The sequence below is a fragment of the Miniopterus schreibersii genome, assembly GCF_964146895.1.
Source record: "Miniopterus schreibersii genome assembly, chromosome: 4".
Lineage (NCBI taxonomy): Eukaryota > Metazoa > Chordata > Mammalia > Chiroptera > Miniopteridae > Miniopterus > Miniopterus schreibersii.
Window position 1 is genome coordinate 18,513,632 of NC_138105.1, and position 20,055 is coordinate 18,533,686.

Here is a 20,055-nt window from a genome sequence, read left to right on the forward strand (position 1 = left end):
AAAACAGAGTGAAGGTTAAGAGTTTTGGCTCTAGATCAGACAACCTGGGTTCAAATCTTACCCATGCCATTTTCTGGTTGTATAATAATCATGGATAAGTTATTTAACCTCTCAGAGCCTCAGTTTTCCTATTAGGATTTTTGCGGGGATAATAGTGCATATAAAGCTGTTATAACAATGCCTGGCATGGAGTAAGGACTCAATACAGAGCTATTAACAAGTTCCGACTTCTAGTTTACCCTCATGGGTCTTGTTGGCACCTTCTTTTCTAGATTCTTGGCACAGCCAGGTCCTTGCCAGACTCAAGGCTTGGCTCACAGGACTGTCCCAGTGGGTACAAGTCAGGGTCAGGTTGTGTAAATGGGTACCGCACTGGGCTTTGCTGAGAAATGGAAACTTGACAGGGGCCTACAGCTGCACAAACAGGCCAATTGTCACCCCATTGTCTTAGGCCTTCTCTGCTGGCGGGTATCCTCAGGAAAACAAGAACAGTGCTGCATTTAAGGTGTCCGGATGACAGCCACATCAAATATGTGACCTTTTCCTAGGAAGCCTGTTTCCATGGTGAGTGGGGCCTCACTCTCTTTCTCAAGCCACTCTCTGTGGCTCACAGCCTGCTCTAGAATGTGATGGTAGTGGCCCCAGCAGCTACGTGGGGACATCTGCCCAGGGTCTGCTCCTCTAAGATCTCTAGGATAGAGGAGGAACTGAGATAGCCCCTTGAGATATCTAATGCCCACACCAGCCCTCCAACCTGGAAGGATTTGCACTGAAGCCCTGATACTATGCCCCTACCCCCACCCCATACACACGCACATTTAATGGCTCATGGCCAACTGGCTGCCAGGCTGGGCAGAAAGAAGGGGACCCTTTCTATGATTCCCCCATCTTAGACAGAGGCCCTGACCTCCTCTCCCTCATCTTGGCAGCCTGGGCTGGGGGAGAGAGCCTGCCTCCCTGGCCTTGGCAGAGTGTGTGTTCGGGCCCTGCCTCTGCAGCTGCCAGAACAGGAGCTGAATGCCCAGTGCGGCTGCCAAAGCTCGCTGACTTCTTTCTTCTTTCTCAGAGCTATGCAAACGGAGGCCGCTGAGGAATGTCAGGCGAACCTCCCCAACACCCGCCTCCCTCCTCCTGTGGCCCCTAAGGCTGGAGTCACATCAGAAGAATGCAGGGGAAGAAAGAAATCCCCCAATGTGTCATGACATTACGTTTCCTCCTGGCGCTCAGAAACAAGAAAAACAGGAGGAGGAGGGGAGGTAGCGTGCTAGGAGCCCAGTGACTGTCTCACCTCTCGGCCTCCCCGGGGTAGATCACCTGTTGCCTTGGGGCTGTTTCTTCATTAATAAGTGAGGGGTGAATCACCCTGACTCAGGTGCCAGAGAAACTCTAAGAATTAACTCTTTGTTATCATAAAAGAGCGCTGATATTCCTAGGAGGCTGCTGAGGTGCCATATTGCAACTTTAAGTTGCAACTAGTTTACTGCTCAGTTGTCTTCATTTAACAGATGTACAGGGATTCCTACTTTGTTCTAGAAGCTAAGAACACACGGGTGAACAGGCCCAGGCTCTGCCCCCTAGGAGCTTGCACTCTAACGGGAAGGACAGACAATTAAACAAGTCACAACAACCAAGAGTCAGGAGAGTTATCATGGGCAGTAGGGGGTGCCAGGGGCTGAGCCTGCTCTAGGGGTCAGGGAGGCCACTTCTGAGAGGAAGTTAGATTCCAGCTAAGGCCAAAAGGATTAGCAGATGGTCTAAGGGATGGAGAGGGGTCTAGGGTACCTGGGCAGAGGAAAGGGCCAGAGCAGGGAGGGAGGGTGAGGCGAATGAGGAACTGAAGTGAGTTTGGCGTGGCAGTGGAGACAGCTGGGTCGGGGTCAGCAGAAGCAGTGAAGGGGCTGCAGAGGGAGGCCGAGCCAGATCACGCAGGGTCTTTAAGATTGTGCCAAGGAGTTTGGACTGGCTCCTCAGGGCAATGGGGAGCCAGCTGAGGGTTTTAGTGAGTGTGGGTAGGGGGTGGCATGATGGGATCTACTTTGGGCAGATGAATCAGGCTGTAATGTGGAGAACGGGCTGGAGGGGTAGCTACAGTAGAGTGGGGAGACCTCAGCTGGTAGCTGTTACAGTGTCTAGGTAGTCTGATGGTAGTAGCAGTGCAGAAGAGAAGTGTATGAATTCAAGAGGTATGTGGAGGATGAGAGAAAGGGAACAGAAGTCAAGGATGACACTGAACTTTAGGCTTGTACGCCTGGGTGGAGAGCAGTGCCATCCACCGAGATGGGCCACACTGGAGACGGAGGAGCTGGTTGGGGCTGAAGATGGCAAGCCCAGTTTCAGTCACATTAAGTCTGAAGTGGTGACCACTGTGTCAGTAGGGATGTCCAGTGCACAGTTGTAGAGCCAAGTCTGAAGCCCAGGGGAGGGTTCTGGGTTGGAGAAGTGTCATTGTCCTGGAGAAAGTAAGGAACTGTATAGTTAAGATAATGCTAGCTGCTCTAACAGATAAACTCCCAGCCTCAGAGGCCAATCACAGTAGTTGATTTGTTGCTTAGGTTAAGTCCAAAATGGGTGCTCCTAATAAATGGGAAGCTCTTCCCCCCAGCAGTAGTTCAGGGACCCATCCCTTCCATCTCTTGCCTCTGCAATCTTTAATACATGCCTTCCAAGGTCACTGTGATGGGGAAAGTGCATGAAGGATCACGCATGGGAGATTATATCATTGGCATCCACATTCCACTGACAAAAGCTCAACACATGATCACACCAACTGCAAGAGAAGTGGGAAAATGTGGTCTAGGTGGGTGCCCATGACAAACAGGAAATGAGTTTAACAAGCCGACCGCTGGCACAGGAAGGCACAGGAGTGGATAAGATCAATTGGCAAATCTGGGGCTTGCACTCATTTGTGTGTTCCCATTTTTACATGCCAACACAAGCACGGGACAGACGGGAGTGAAGATAAGCCACTTTCCCCCTCCCCAGACTCATGTTCTTGGAGACCAACGAGAGAGTAGGCTCCCACCCATTTTGGTCCCCCTTATAAGTTGGGCAGACCTTCTGGGTACGGTGATCCTACACTGGTTTCTTGTATTGGCTCTGCCACTGGCTTTCACTGAGGCTGGTGCCATTCACCTCACTTCACTTTCCTTCACCTCAACAAGCACTTACTGCATATCTGCAATGTGTTGGGTACAATGTCCAGTTCTATAAATGCAGCAATGAACACGGCAGAGGTCCCTGTATTAACTGCTTATTTGTTTATTGTCTGTCTCTCTCACTAGAATGTAAGTATCACAAGTAGGGTCTGTGGCTTATCTTGCCCACAGCCGTATCCCCAGCCTCCAGAACAATGCCTGGTACAAAGTAGGAATTCTGGAAATAAATAGATGGTTGAATGAAGGCCTTTTGGGACTCATATCTGTAGTGAGCGCTATGAAAGGGGAAGAACAGGGTTCTATGGGGGTGGCCTATAGCACAGTGATGAAATCTGGTTCCGGAGATCACGAGGGGTGTTCCTGGGGGTGGTATTCCTTTCGAGTTTAGAATTATAGAATAAGTGAGTGACAGACAGGTGAAAGAGCATGTGCAAAAGCTTGGCATCAAAAGGGTGTAGGAGGAACAAAGGAAGTTCAGCTGGCCGGAGCCTAAAGGAGAGGGAAGAGCGCTGCAAGATGAGACAGAAGGGGCAGGCGCAGACCAGGCTGCACGTGACCTTGAGGGACCTCTAGGCCTCTATTTTGTTCTGAGGATGCTTCATTCAGCAGCTTCTTTGACATGCCAACATTATACTTCAGCTCATTGTTTAAAGAGGGCAATTTTTTCCTTTATTAGTGATTCTCACATCACTGTCTCAATAATGTTTGAACTGGGGTCAGAATTAAAGTTCCTGTGAGCCTGACCCTATTTTCCACACAGAGACGTCTTCTTTTTAGCAAAATAGGCACTGAGACTTCTTTTTGCTGAAGGGGGTGGGGAAAATGAACAACTGCCTCGATGTGCTTGATGCTTTTACATAAGACCTCATTCAACTATCACAACAACCCTGGGAGGTTGGCACAAGAATCCCCATTTTATAGATAAGGAAAGAGTCCTAAAACAAATGAGAATCTGTAGGAAGGCTCAAGTGAAGTGCATCTCTCTAAATCAGAGCTTTTGAAGCAAACACTAGTCTATTGGAAAAATAACAACTCAGAACTGCTCTAACCAGCTGCAAACTGGCAGAGTTTGAGAAGAGAGTTGCCAACAGTCTGATGAGTCAGATTAGATAAGCAGCCAGTCAGAAAGTATTCACTGACATCCGGGGTGCTTAGCACAGCATTTCAGAAGAGTAGAACATGGTCCTTGCCCTCAAGGAGCAGACAGTCTCCTGGGACAGGCAGCCAGACAAGTGACCTATGACTTCAGTGCTGTGTGAGACGTTGCTCACAGAGGCATAAAGGGAGAGTTAAGGGAGCACAGGGGCATCAATAAAGTTTACGGTGTGCTCAGTGCTGAGCGGGGCAGGGAAGATGCATAAGAGCTAGCAGTTTAGACATTGACCCAATTGCTCTTTTTTTTTTTTTTAATATGTCTCTTGACTTCAGAGAGAGGAAGGGAGAAGGAGAGAGTGACTTGAAACATCAATGATGAGAGAGTCATTGATTGGCTGCCTCCTGCACGCCCCCTGCTGGGGATCGAGCCTGAAACCTGGGCATGTGCCCTGACCGGGAATCGAACTGCGATCTCCTGGATCCTAGGTCAACACTCAACAGCTGAGCCACGCCCAGCCAGGCCAACCTCTGTTCTTTTAACATCTGTTCATTTATCCCACTAACACCTATAAAGTGCGAATTATGTGACAAGTACCAGGAATAATTCGATGAACAAATAGACACAGTGCCCACTCTCAGTCTAGTAGAGAAGATGGCTACTTAATGAATAATTACATGGACCCACAAAACTACACAGAATATCTATAGATTATAAGTGATAACAGCATTTGCCTGTGGGAAGAACTGAGAATCGGGGTCAGGAGCAGGGAGCTAATTTCCTTTTCCTGGTATATGGTGTACTGTTTCCATTTAATATGTGTTTATTGTATGAACTATTTTTTTTTTAAAGTGAAGTTTAAAAATAATCACACAAATAAATCTACTATTAAAAACTGTAATAAATTCCATGAAGAAAAAGTGCAAGGTGCTCTGGGAGAGGATAACAGAGGGAAAATACTTTAAATTGAGGAGTCAGTTAAAGGCTCTTTCAAGAAAAGGCCATTCAAGCAGACACCCACAGGTTTAGTCACAGGTGACTGGGCAGAGTGCAGGAAAGAATGTTCTAGAGGAGAGCCAGCATGTGTAAAGCCTAGAGGACAGAAAGGCTTGGTGTATTATAGGAACATAAGAGAAACTACTGTGATGGAGCTGCTAAAATAGAGGCAAAGATCTCTTTATAATCCCAATTCTCAGTAAGTCTGTGAAATGAGCTCAGCACCTACGCTAGACTGTAAGGGTCACGAGGACTGCTAGAGCAGAACTTAGCAACTGGTAGACACTTAAGTATTTGCTTCATGCATAAATGAACAAAGTCAATGAGTGAATAGGTTTTTTGTTCAGAAACTACAAAAATGCCAAGATGTGATGGATTTGCATTGATGTTCTATTACCCTGAGGATTGGGGATTCACAGAATCTGATGGTCCCGGGAGGGTAGAGTCAAGGAAAAAAAGTATGGGCTAAGAGCTGATTTGCTGGGGTGTAAGCAGAGCTCATAATGCAATATAACAGAACCTTGGCCTTCTTCTGAATTCTATTGTTTTCTCTAAGACTTCTGGGGTTTCAACTCCCTCTCCTTTCCAGGAATTCTAATTTTCTCTTTGTTATAAGTACCTAGAGTATTTACATCAGAATGGCTTTAACGTGCCAAGCCCTGAGGCAATTTTTCCTTCACCCTTACAGAAAAGCATTTTCATTAATATTTTCTTCTAGAGCTGTAGCTTCTAAGGATGGTGAGCTTCCAAAAGATGCAGATTCTTTGTGCCCAGCACAGACCCACTGAAGTACCTCTCAAAAAGAGGGGCCCGCTATCAGTGCTTTTAAAGATTTCCTGCTCTCTCTGATGACAACCCACATTTGAAAGATCACTTAAGAGTGGTGGTTTTTAACCTTTTGAGGGTTATCAACGCATTTGAGATGCTGAGGAGATTATGCTCATCCAGATGCAGAGACAAAGCCTCATGGGCACAACATTTAGCACACACTGTGAAGTATATCATAGACATCCTAGTGTATCTATGGAATACCCAAAGGTCCCAGTGCATAGCCCAAGTCTGCTCTAGGGACCAGAGCCCTGGAGCCTTTTCTGTCTCCTCTTTTGGTGCTCTGGGATTGAGGCCCTTTTCAAGATCTATATGTTTAAGTGCCATCAAAGTGATGCAGGCCTTCCCGGAATCGGGGAACTGGAGGGTCATGACCCTCTGTGGGTTCTTGGCTTTGTGCAGGAAAGAATTCAAACATGAATCAGCATAAAGTGAAAGTGAGTGAAACCCTGAGACAAAGAGTGGGCTACTCCGCAGGCAGAGCAGCCCCCCTTTAGGGGAATTTGCTTTATTTATTTATTTAAAAAAATACATCTTTATTGATTTCAGAGAAAGGAAGGGAGAGGGAGAGAGAGAGAGATAGAAACATCAATGATGAGCAAATCGTCATTGATCAGCTGCCTCCTGCATGCCCCCCACTGAGGATCGAGCCCGAAACTGGGCATGTGCCCTGACTGGGAATTGAACCATGATCTCCTGGATCCTAGGTCAATGCTCAACCACTGAGCCATGCCCAGCAGGGCTTTGCTTCTTTTATTAAAGAGGAGGAATATTCAGGATCCTAGGAAAGGGGTGGAGATTTCTGGACTGAGCTCTGTCAGCCATTTGTGTCCTTATATGGGCTTTCCATTTCCAGTATCGGCCTTTGGGGGGGGGGTGTCATTTAACATGCTAATGTATTACAATGAGCATATAATGAGGGTTACTGTTAGGGGGAGTTAGTTGCCATATAGGGTCAAGCTGGTCTTTGCTGTTTTTAAGCTATAAATCTGGTGGGGTGTGGTCTTACTTCCTTGTTGACATTTCTGGTAGTTGTTATTAAGTGGAGCTGTTTCACCACATACCCTATCTCAGAAGGTAAGTGGCTGCAAAAAGGAGCCCCCACGTTCCAGAGACAAATGGAGCCTCTTGACTCCAGATTTTGTGTGAAACTCAGTAGTAGTCTGGAAGGGAATTCAAGACTCCTGGGCTCTAGTCTTAGCTTGGACACCGATTTGCCATGTCCTTGGCTAATTGCTTCTCCTTGCGAGCCTCATTTTTCTGAGTGAAGCGGTAGACTAGAAGAACCCAAAGATTTCTTCCAGCTCTTTGACTCTAGGATTTTCCGAACTTTTTATACAAGACCCTGTGCTTCAGGTGGCAGAACACAGTGGAGATATGTGGCAAATGGTAGACTAATAGGGTTCCCTTGGACAGCTTTCCCCTTGATTCTATATGGCCTTCTGTCCTCAGATTCTGATGTTCCAGGGTAAGTATTCCTGCTAGTGACCTCTTATGCGATCTACTAATCACTGTGGTTAGAGGGAGGACCTGTGAGGTCACGGAAGCTACTGACCCACAGCCAGCCACGCTTTGCCATCTTCCCAAATGAGGCTGAGGCATGTGACCTTAGCTGAGGGCACGAAAGGAAGTGGTAAATTCCACAATCCAGTAGCTACTACAATTTGTCTTTAATGAAACACAGAGACTGTACTTAGTGTCTCTGAGCTAGAAAAGCCAAACATTAAGTCTTAGATCCAGTCCCTTTGGATGGGACCCTCCTTGTCCAATGATCCAAGGACTCTATTGCAAAGCCAGACTGTTACCTTGAGGTCTCTGGGGAAGAATAGGGGTTCATCATCACGAAGCTCATGTCACCGTTGAAATGAAACTGGCTTATTCATTAGGAGAGAGGACCGAAAAAGTTGAAATTTTGATGGATAAGGCACAGTGGACATTAATTTTCTCTCTCTTTGATATTCATTTCTTCTTCCTTTGATGGTTACACTTTACTTTTTTGCAAAGAACACACTTTCCCAACGTAAGCTCAGTCCACGTGTTTTTTGGATGAGGCTGATACTCCTAGCCTTCCAGGCTAGGTGACCTACATCTGGCCAATCAGAGCACGCCATGTCTCTGGCTGTTGTGATTGGTTCAATGATGGTCACATGACCCAAGTTAGGCCAGGGAAATCCAATCGTAGCGCTCTTTCTGGAACCATAAACTGGAACAGAGGCTAAACCGGTCAAACATAAGCCTGGGGTTGCTTGTGGCTATATATGAGAGTAACAAGGGAGACTATGTGAGGCTTCCTATTCTAACTAAAATTTCTTGGTTATTAGGTGCTACAATCACTCACGTTCTTCTATTTATAACAGGAAAAATATTAAAATTTTTAGCTTCTCACAATTAAAAATAAATTTTAAAACTGCTAAATGTTGGTTCTCGGGGGAAATTCTTTAGTCACCTTGTCCTCGGTACAGCTCTGAGGGTGAAAAAACATTCCTTTGCACTGGTACATTTTGGTGTCTATTTATAAAATGCATGGTGAGTTTTCTCCAGATTTCAACTCAACCCCATTGTATTCTTCTTCCTGTTCTAAAGGACTGTGAACTTTTTCCACTTGGGGTGAGCTGGTGGATTCTCCACTAGGCTTTTGATTTCCCTGATTTTATTTCTTTCCCATTCTTGGGCAGAGTCTCCTGTTCTTGGCTTTCACCTCTGGTAGGCCCCGCACCCTTACTTTCTCTGGTGAGCAATGGCATAAATAACTCAGCCTTTGTTATGCTCTGTTACCCTGCTTCATCTCTTATAAAGGTTTAAATCATCAAATTGACTTATATGCACTGTCTTTGGACTTTTCATAAACAGATTGAATCAGATATGGCAAGGTGCCTGGGAAAAGCCACCACCAGTTCCTGCCTACGACTCACTTCCTCTCCTTGCATAGTTTCCAATGACTATTTCATTTGGTAGGTGCAACTAAGTCCCCCTTTCCCTCCTAGGGAGGTCCCAGCCCCAAACCTTACTCTGTCAGCTCAAAGAGCTGCCTCAGAGTTTCTTGAGAAATGTGTCACTTGGGGAGGCTCCGTCCCCATCCCTGTCTCTGAGGCCCTCCAAGGACTATCATATAAGCCTTACAAATGCTTCACCCCATCCCATCCTTCTCTAGGCAAACAGTTGTATATAATTCATTTTCAAAGGGACAGATGCGGATGTCCGTGTTATTAGGAGGCTGCCCGCTTGGGAGAAAGTCTTAAAAGCCTTCAATTCCGTTTAATTCAGTTTAATACTCTTAGAAGCTACCCACAGGCCAAAGAGTTTCCAGTGTTATAGACCTTTTCCTTGTCTTGGGTGGGATGACTGAGAACTTGAAGTGAACGGTCTGGAGACATCCAAGAAAGGATGACAGGGCAAGGGGATGTGTGGGACAAAGTGAAATAAACCAGAAGGCAGTAGGTTTATAACAGCTGTAATTTCAAAATGCTTGTAGCAAATACAATGTTCCAGGCACCAATCTAAACACTCAGTATATGCTAATTCATTTAATCCTCACAGTGACCCTGTGAGGTAGTTACTATACTGCATCATCCCCATTTTTCATGTGGGGAAACAGAGCTAGAGAGAGGTGAAGTCACCTGCTTAAGGTCCCGATACAGGAAGGGGTTAAGATCTGAATCCAGGCAGTCTGCTTCCAGACACTACACTGACTCTCCGTAAGACTCTAAAGGTTGGGTGACCAACTATCCCAGCCTGCCCAGGACTAAGGGGTTTCTCAGAATAGAGGATTTTCAGTACAAAAACTGTTATAGTCTTGGGTGAACCATGATGGTTGGTCAACCTTATGTAGCAATGTTATCAAATAAATTGTTTCTCTAGTTATTTAAGTGATGCAAAAGTAGCTGAAAAAAGCAAAGTAAAGAGAGAGCTTGCTCAAGACAGGACAGGAATTTTGAAGAGCAGATAAATTCTGGAGCTCTCCTCTTCTACTTTACTTCTAGCCCCTTGGTGTCTAGACGGCAGCTCTAATTCTGATGTCTCTTTTGCCTTTTGGGAATCACTCCACATAAAACAGCCATGGTAATCTTCTGGGGTATAAATGTGACTAGTCACTCCCCTGCTTACAACACTCATTGTACTCAGTGACCACAGGATAAAACCCAAACTCTTGAGCTTGACCTGGAAGGCCCTCCACCATTGGGATCTCATCTATCTCTGTCCCGTTCTTTTTTTTAATTTATCTTTATTGTTGAGAGTATTACAGGTGTCCCATTTTTCCCCCCTAATTAATCCCCTCCACTTTGCTCCCACCCCCTCCCCAGGCCTTCACCCCGTTATTAACTGTGTCCATGGGTTATGCATATATGCATATAACTTCTTTGGTTAATCTCTTCCCACCCTCCACCCCCCTTCCCTCTTCCCTCTGAAATATGATCGTCTGTTGCCTACGTCAGTGTCTCTGGATCTATTCAGTTCATCAGAGTCTTTTGTTCATTAGCTTCTTCTTAAAGAAGACCCTTCAACTTTTCCTGTAGTGCTGGTCTGGTGGTGATGAACTCCTTTAGCTTTTCCTTATCTGAGAAGCTCTTTATCTGACCTTCAATTCTAAATGATAGCTTTGCTGGGTAGAGCAATCTTGGTTGTAGTTCCATGTTTTTTATCACTTTGAATATTTCTTGTCACTCCCTTCTGGCCTACAAAGTTTCTGTTGAGAAATCAGCTGACAGTCGTATGGGTGCTCCCTTGTAGGTAACTAACTGCTTTTCTCTTTCTGCTTTTAAGTTTCTCTCTTTGTCTTTAACCTTTGGCATTTTAATTTTTATGTATCTTGCTGTGGGCCAATTTGGGTTCCTCTTGTTTGGGACTCTCTGTGCTTCCTGGACTTGTAAGTCTCTTTCTTTCCCCAGGTAGGAGAAGTTTTCTGTAATTATTTTTTCAAATAGGTTTTCAAATTCTTGGTCTCTTTCTTCCCCTTCTGGCACCCCAATAATACAAATGTTGGGCCTCTTGAAGTTGTCCCAGAGGCTCCTTATACTATCTTCATATTTCTGGATGCCTTTTTCTTTTTGCTCTTCTGGTTGGATGTTTTTGTTTCCTCATGTTCCAAATTGCTGATTTGATTCTCAGAATCCTCTACTCTACTGTTGATTCCATGTAAATTATTCTTCATTTCAGTTTGTGTAGCCTTCATTTCAAATTGGTACTTTATTATGTTATCAATTTCCTCACTTATTTCCCTAACAGTCTGCTTAAACATCCTTATAAACAAAATTCTGAACTCTGTATCTGTTAGCTTGCTTGGATCTATTTTATTTAGTTCCTCTTCTAGAGATTTCTTCTGTTCTTTCCTTTGTGACATGTTTCTTTACCTCCACATTTTGGCTGCTTCCAGGTGTTTGTTTCTATGTATTAGGTAGAGCTGCTATGTCTCCTGGAATTGGTAGAGTGGCTTTGTGTAGTAGGTGTCCTGTAGGGTCCAGTGGCTCAGCCTCCCCAGTCACCTGAGCTGGGCCTTCTAGGTGCTCCCCTGTGTGGGCTGTGTGCACTGTCCTGTTGTAGTTAAGCCTTGGTTACTGTTGGCATCACTGGGAGGAATTAGCCTCCAGGGCCAATCGGCTGTGAGGACCGGCTGCAACTATAGCCCAAGAGCTGCTGTGCTAGAGACACCCCTATGGAGTAGGATTTACTTCAGTGGAGCTTTGGTGTTCACCAAGTGCGCCCTTTGAGTGTGTCATTTGTGGATCTGGTAGGGTTGTAATCCAGTGTGGTTGAGTCTGACCACCAGGTGCACTGTCTCTGGGGCCTCCGGGGATGTGTGAAGTCAGCCTCTGCCAGTGCCTTGCCCAGGGCCACGCAGCATGAGCTACACAGCAAACCATAGTTGGCTGTTACTTGTGCTGGGCTTTGGGGTGTCCAGCAGAGGCCAAGCTATGAGCCAATGCAGGCTGCCACTAGTGCCAGGCCTGGGGCTGCTTATCAAGCCGTATGGGGCACGATGCTGCTTGTTTGAGAGATATTAGGAAAGTCCTAAGCATGATGCTCGAGAGGCCACTTGCATAGAAAAGCCCTGGAAATGGCCTGGATGAGCCTCAGGTGGGGAGGGCGGGGCCTCCGGGAATCACGGGGCGGGGCCAAAGGTGAGAGTCAGGTGCTGGCGATTCAAATATGGCGCCTGCCTGCCGGCTGTGTGCGGGGAGGACTCGCCAAAGGAGCCATGGCCTCTGCCAGCTCTTCTGCCTGGGAGAAAGCTGCCCCTCTACCTCTCACCCCAATTTCAGGCAGGTTAGTTCCTCCCCGAGTGTCCCAGGTCCTTTCAGGCTGCTGCCTGGCACTGGGCTCAGAGGGAGCGTCCGAGTGAGTCCATGCCGGGCCCTTTAGGAGGAGCTGCTGGGGCTCCCGCAGCCTCCACAACCCTCAGCCACAGTGCCCGCTGGTTTCACAGCCCGGAGTTGTGGGGCCGTCTCTTCCCGGCCCTGGAGCCCTGGGCTGGGGGCCTGCTCTGGGGCTGGAACCCCTTGCTCCTCGGGGAAACCCCACCCCCGATATGTCCCTCCCGGATTTAAACCGCGGCACCGGGTGTGGGCCCACAGCGAGTCTCTGCGATTCAGCCCCGATCCGCCCGCGTCTCTGCCCCTCCTATGGTCTTGGTGCTCCTTCAGCTCCCTGGTTGTGGGGCTTCTGTTCAGCCAGATTTCAGGAGGTTCTGAGTAATGGTTTCTCTGTATTTTAGTTGTAATTTTGATGTGGTTGCGGGAGGCGGCGGGTGCAGCTGTTACCTACGCCGCCATCTTGTTTCTCCTCTGTCCCTTTCTCTTACTGGTTAACATGCTTCCGTGCTTCAGCCATACCAAACAACTTTTATTTCCCTGAAGACTCCAGGTTCTCACTTTGGTGTTTTTCTCTCTCTTCTAGGAATAGCCTTTCTCCCTTCCTTACCACAAATTCCCATTTTTTTCCTGCAAGACTCCTGGTTTAGGAGACTCTCCTCTGTGTTCTTCCATCTCCTGTGGTCACTTCCTCTACAGCAGAATTTTCATATTCTTTGATAACTCTCTATCAGTGTCCTTCACTGTACTGTGAACTGCTCATTTATTTATCTGTAGGTTTGTCATACTTGACATATAATGTTGATTAGGTACAACTATATTGGGGACTTTGCATGCATTATCTCATTTAATCCTCATAACAACTTATGAGATGGGTACTATTATTATGTCTATTTTACAGTTGAAGAGACGGAAGCTCTGAGAGGTTAAGTAATTTTCCTTGAAGTCTGACATCCTTGGTGTAAACAGGATTTGGCTAGGATGTCAGACTCCAAAGCTTATATTCTTAACCACTCTGCTAAACTTCCTCTCAAACTGAATGAACCCTTACAAAGTTGTGAAAATCAGACGATGCAATGAATAGAAATGGCTTTGTAAGCTGAAAAACTCTGATGTCAGAAGCTGCTTATTTCCCCCCAATGACTGTTTTCTGTTTCCCTTTCATAATAATTGAATTCCTGGTGTTTAACTAGACATATAGTTGCCCATAATAATAACTACATTTCCCAGCCTCTCTTGCAGCCAGGAACGGCCATTCAATTCTTTCTGGGACATGCCTTTATTTATTTAATAATTTATTTATTTAATAATTGTGTCTTTTTTTAATTTTTAATTTTTAATTTTTTAATTTAATTTAATTTTTTATTTTTTTAAAAAATATATCTTTATTGATTTCAGAGAGAGGAAAAGCGAGGGAGAGAGAGAGAGATAGAAACATCAATGATGAGAGAGTCATTGATTGAGCCCGCAACCCGGGCATGTGCCCTGACCGGGAATCGAACCCTGATCGCCTGGATCCTAGGTCGACGCTCAACTGCTGAGCCACCCCCAGCTGGGCTGTGTCTTTTTTTAAAAATCCTCACCCAAGCATAATTTTTCCATTGCTTTTCAGAGAAAGTGGAAGGGAGAGAGAGAAACATAGATGTGGGAAAGACACATCCATTGGTTGCCTCCCAAAAGCAGTCCCATGGGGATCAAGCCTTCAACTTAGGTACATGGCCTTGGCCAGAAACCCAGGACCCTCCAGTCGGTGCAGGCTGACACTCTAACCACTGAGCCAAACTGGCTAGGGCAGGACATGCCTTTAAACAGAAGGAGTGAGCCTGCCCTTACTTTCCCCTTTCCTTCTGGCTAGGCTGTGGACATGGGGGTGATGAGTAATCTTGGATCATATGGATAAGATAGAAGGGGGTTGGGAACTCTGGCATTGTGGAACTCAGATACTTACCCTGCACTGCTTATGGCTGGATGATTGTGACCAAGAGAAATGGGCTTCTGTCTTGTTTTGATCTGTGTTATAGTAGCTGAAGCTATACTCTCAACTAATGTAGTCTATTCACAGGGGGATGGATTATTATTATTATTCCTACAGAGTGGCTCTGAGACCGCATGCAGGCTATATCATAAATGAACTTTCTCTTCTCAGTAAAAGACATTACTGTTCAACTAGTTTGCCAGGTCAAAAACCTGGAAGTCTTTGCCTTCCTTTTAAAACAACTTTATTGAAGTATAATTGACATACAATAAACTGAATACATTAAAGTGTACAATATGATACGTTCCCACCCAGGAAACCATCTCTACAATCAAAATATCACGAACATACCCATATCAATCCCTTCAGATCATTTCAGTTCCCTTCTTCAAATCATTCAATGGCTTCGGATCACACTCAAAATAGCATTCTAACCCCTGACTATAGCTTACAAGGCCTTTCATGGTCTGGCCCCCTGTCCAACTCTCCAATGTCACCTTCTACTATTCTCCCCATCCAGCTTCTTCCTTTTGTTCCTCAAATATGCCAAGCCTGTTCCCATCTTAAACCCTTTGCTCTAGCTTTTCCCAGCTCTTTGCATAGCTGGCTCATTCTCATTTTTTTTGGTCTCATCTTCTTCCAGATAGTTTCCTACACCTAAGCGGCCTCCACCCAGTGCATCTCTAACCACACTGCTATTTTCTTCCTTAATAACACTTACTGATATCTAAAATTATTTGTTTGCATGTTTAGTGTTTGTCTTTCCCCACTGGAATATGTGCTCCATGAGGTCAGGGAATTTGTCTCTTGCAACTGTTACATCCCAAGGGCCTAAATCAGTGCCTAACAGATGGTCAAAAATATTTGTTGAATAAATAAATGTGTTGAGCATGGGAAAAGCAGAAGTGATGGATAATAGGAGATCACCTTTCTAATTTCCACAACTGATTAAACCTTGGAAGGAGTATATTCCTGTATTAGTGAAGACTTCAGTGTGAAGTCTGTTTTTCTATGAAAATAGTAGACGCAAGGACATCCTGGTTATTTTCTAGGCAAGTGTCCAAGAACTGAAAAGTCTTTGGGACTTTTGTAAATAGTCTCTTCCTGCCATTTTAGAAATTCTAGAGAGAGAAAGGAAGTAACTTTTTTTATTTATTATTATTATTTTTTAATCCTCACCTGAGGATATTTTTTCCATTGCTTTTCAGAGAGAGTGGAGGGAGAGACAGAGAGAGAGAAACATCGATGTGAGAGAGACACGTTGATTGGTTGCCTCCCACATGCACCCAGACTGGAGTCAGGGATCGAGCCTGCAACTGAGGTACGTGCCCTTGGCCCTAATCAAACCCAGGACCCTTCAGTCCTCAGGCCAACACTCTAGCCACTGAGCCAAACAGCTAGGGTGGAAATAAACTTTATTTTGAAGACTCAAATGAAAAGGAGATATGGAAAAGTAATACAGTGGATTCCAGTCCATAAATGTATATCACATTCTGCTAACTTTATGCTTAGAGAAAGTTTAATTTCCCCCCAAATGGCTTCACTCATGTGGTGCCAAGAATTAGCATAAGAACTGGTCAGGAACCATGAATCTCACAGGGCTTTGGTAGAAGTGAGTGTGAAGCTACCCTTAGGGATGTTTCCACAGCCCAAGACATGTTAGACACTGAAGATAAGTTTTTAGACAAAAACTTATTAGTCATATGAGAAAACCAAGTATCGTTGGAAAAACCAGCAGATGCTCCCAATGGAAGAATTTATACCCGAAAAACCTCAGTTGATAAGACAGTGTAAAGAAATTTTAAAATCATTATGTTAATTATATTCTAATTATATTCACTATAAGGCAAGATTGTATAATTACATATCATTATGAAAAAGAAAAGAGCGGTGGATTGCTTCCACATTTTGGATATTGTGAATAAGCTGCTATGAACATGGGTGTACAAATATCTGTTCTAGTCCCTGCTTTCAGTTCTTTTGGGTATACACCCAGAAGTGGGATTGCTGGATCTTATAAAAGAAACCCCACAGAGATCCGTTACCTTTTCCACCAAGTGAGGACACAGCAAGAGGTCAGCAGTCTGCAACCCAGAAAAGGGTCCTCACCTAACCATGTTGTCATCCTTATCTTGGAGTTCCAGTCTCTAGAACTGTGAGAAAAATGTTTATGATTTATAAGCCACCCAGTCTGTGGTATTTTGTTATAGCAGCCTGAAGGACTAAGACATATTGGATTAGGGCCCACCCCAAAGACCTAATTTTAACATGGTTACCTCTGCAAAGAATTTCTGAAGAGATGTCATTTGGAGGTACTGGGTGTAGGACTTAAATGTATGTTTTTTGGGGGGTGCACAGTTCAACCCATAACACAAAGACTAAGAGAGTTTATGCCTCAAAGACTCTTCCTGAAGGAATCTACTGAAGATTTACTTTACCAAGAAGGAACAATGACCAAAGTGAGAGAGGACTCTTGCCTAAGGTCAGATTGCTTTTAAGTTATGCAGGTAATACTTGAAGCCAGGTTGTCTGACACCTTAGGCCATGCTCTTAATTTTTATGGTATACAAATCTCTATGAAGAGTATTTAAAAATCTCACGAGGTAATACAGAGGGAAGTATCTGAAGCTTTCTTTGAATTTCAATATTCAGTCATTATTTACTAATAATCCATAATGAAGTTCTAAGAAGATCCCAGAGTAGAATTAGGCTCCCTTTTTCCCTTTCTCAAGTTAGAGAGTGATGACAAATTTTCTTCTGAAGAATTCATGCTCATTCAGTGTTTAATTTGTATTCCTTCGCTGTGAGGCACTGTGATAAGTGTTCTGGGTAGAAGTGCTGGCAGAACCATTATCCTATCGTTCTTTGTTTCAAGGATCTTAGACTCTAATAAGAAAAAAAAAATTTTTTTAAAGGTAGTAAGTGTCATGTACCTTGCGACAGGAACAGATGTAGCCTTTAGAGTTGGGAGGAGAGATTATTTTTGATCTGCGTGTGCAATAAGTGATGTTAAAAATAAAAAAAGACATAAAATGGAGGAGGTGACCTGTTTGCTGGACCTTGAAAGACAAACAGGATAATGCTAACTACATCAACTTAACTACAACTATTTATTGCGTACCTACTGTGTTCATGGAGCTATGCTTGGAGCTTTTCATCCTGATCTTATTTATTACTCACAATAACCCTGTTAGGCCAATACTGTTATTCTCAAATAAAAAGAAAAGACAAACTCTACTGCAACACAGCTAGTAAATGGAACCAGACATGGTTAGGGTAAACCAACTTTCAATCCAGATCTGTCTGGTTCCAAATTTCCACCCTTTACCCTCCCTCACAAGTTTTTAGAGTAGGTAAAACATTCATTTCTTCCATTTTCAAAAGTGCAATTTCTATCCATCCTTCTCCTTCAAATGCTGGCTAGGTCTTTTACAGCAAATTCTCAGTCTGTGTGCAAAGTACTTGCATCAGGTCTTAAGGGTTGTTTGCAAAAGCACAAATTTCCAGGTCCTAATCTCAAAGAGTCTAAGTAAATAAGGTTGGGCTAAGGACCAGAGAATCTGTGTTTTTATTTATTTATTTTAGCAAACTTACTTGGCCTTTCTTGAGAACCACTGTGTCAAAAGGGTCTTCCAGGAGCATTCAGTAGAAATAAGCTCTTTGGAAGAGCACGTCACTAGCATTCTGGTCTTCTCCATACTGGCATAGTTCAGGCTGATTTTTTCTCCCCCCTGACAGCGCAGGGCTAGCTGAATGAATGAAGAGGTTTTGGCCTGATCTACATACATCTCAATTTAGCAGCACAAACTAAACTATTTGTCAAAATGCTGAAAACCACACACGAAATCTGCGTGTTGTGCTGTGTCTGGAAGGATGTGGAGAAGTAGGCCAGGCCTGGTAGAGCACAGGGGGAACACAGACTGAATCGGAATCCAGGCTATTTCAAGAGTTTCTAGGCGGGGAGAAGTGAAGCAGCCTGACTAGTCTGACTCTTGCGCAGGCGCAGAAGAAAGGAGGGCTAATCTCATCTCCAAGGCGCGCCCTTCCCCCCCCTTCCCGGCTTTCTCCCACGGCGCAGGCTCAGAGAGTGAGCCAAGATGGCGGCGCCCGTGGACCTGGAGTTGAAGAAGGTAAGAAAGTGTCTTGAGTAGGCCGAGGCTTTTCTTTGGTAGCCAAGGGGACCGGGGACAAGAATATCGAGGAGGCTTGAGTCTTGCGGAAGGAAAGAGGCCCCAGGGGACTGGGGGGGTGATTTCCCAGAGTCCTAAGGCGGGACCCTGTCTCCCTAGGTTGGAGTGGGGGGAGCGAGCGGTTTTTGCTGGAGAAGAGCCTGTTGGGCTGGGTTTGGTTAAGTCTGGTGGGCCGGTAGCTGGCTTGTCCTCTTGTTCCGAGCTCCAGAGCCGTTTCGTTGCGCTTGGAGCCTTCAGGTCCATAGCAAAGCCTGAAGTCAGTGTTTCAGATTGGAGCTCCTTAGGACGGCTTGCCCGAGCTGAGGCCTCTGTAATGCTACATCCTCATTTGCTTTGAAAAACTGCAAATCTAACCTGTGCTTTTAGGCCACTTATTCGATCCCAAACCTGGAAGGTCGTACTGCAGTTCACAGATATGCTAATAGCAATGTGCATCTCAGGGCTTTGGCGCCCCACCCCCCACCGTTTTCGGAGAAGTTGTTGAAGAAAGAAACAAGTCCCGTAAAGTTTTCCAAACAAAATTGATACCAGAAGAAATTAGGTTTCTCTCTTCAATTGCTTATAAATGTATTGTTACTCAGAAACGTTTTCACCACCTGAGTTGTCAGGATCCAACCATACTTTTTTGTGGGGGCGGGGAGGGGATTTAAAAGATTCCTAGGCTTCATCTACTTTAAACCTTTTGTAGAAAAGGAAACTGATTTCCAGAAAAGACTCAGTCAAAGGTTGGGTCTAGAATCCAGTATCCCCTGCCTTTTACTCCACACTTGGCTATTAGTTTAGGTTCTTCAGAAGAACAAGTTTTACTTAAGATTGCCTTCTGGTCAGTCTGTGCATAAACAATAGGACAGCTGAAATAGCTGTTGATCCTAATAAATGAGGCTGTTTGTTATTGCTGTGAAGATTTATGTGTGTGTCTGTCTTTTTATCATTCTTGGTTTGAAACTTGTAGATAAGGCCCTTAGGTGTTCTCTCATGCTGTAGTATCTCAGCTTTTACAACATACTAGCTTCCTTAGCAAACTGTGTACCCAACAATCAGGTAATACCTGTAATTTTACATACAAAACAAAATTCATATTAAAAATGCTTAAAGCATTCTAGAAGTTTACTTTTTTTTTATCTTGTTAAAAATTCAAATTTAAGTCCGAGTTTAGTGAAAGAGCTAGCTATAGCGTACAGCTGTGAATGGACTTACCTCCCAGTATTGAATTGTTGCTTAGAAACCTGTGGACAATGAATGCAAACTAAGAAAACGATTTCTGCCTTAAATTGGTTAGTTTTGAGAACCAATTAAATTAACTAAAGAAACTTGTTTAAAGATTTTATCTTCTAATACTTTTTTTCCAGGCTCTTCCCTTCCCCTCCAGATAAATCTTTTGAAACCTTACTGGTAGGGGAGAACCAAGGCAGAAGAAGAGTTTAGTAGCCTTTGCCATGTATTGCAGTCACAAATGTTTGTTATTAAGTCATAAATTTGACAGCATGTGAAAGTCATTCCAGGCACTTCAACA

At 44.6% G+C, this 20,055-nt stretch overlaps 1 protein-coding gene across 1 annotated transcript in view; it reads left to right on the forward strand.

Annotated features, from left to right (window-relative positions):
* The first annotated feature begins 18,354 nt into the window (after positions 1 to 18,354).
* PFDN1 (prefoldin subunit 1) overlaps positions 18,355 to 20,055 on the forward strand; it is a 56,894-nt gene continuing 55,193 nt past the window's right edge. The window contains exon 1 of the mRNA XM_081137316.1: positions 18,355 to 18,482. Within this exon, the coding sequence (XP_080993442.1) occupies positions 18,450 to 18,482 (33 nt within the window). The 5' untranslated portion in view covers positions 18,355 to 18,449. The remainder of the gene's footprint in view (positions 18,483 to 20,055) is intronic.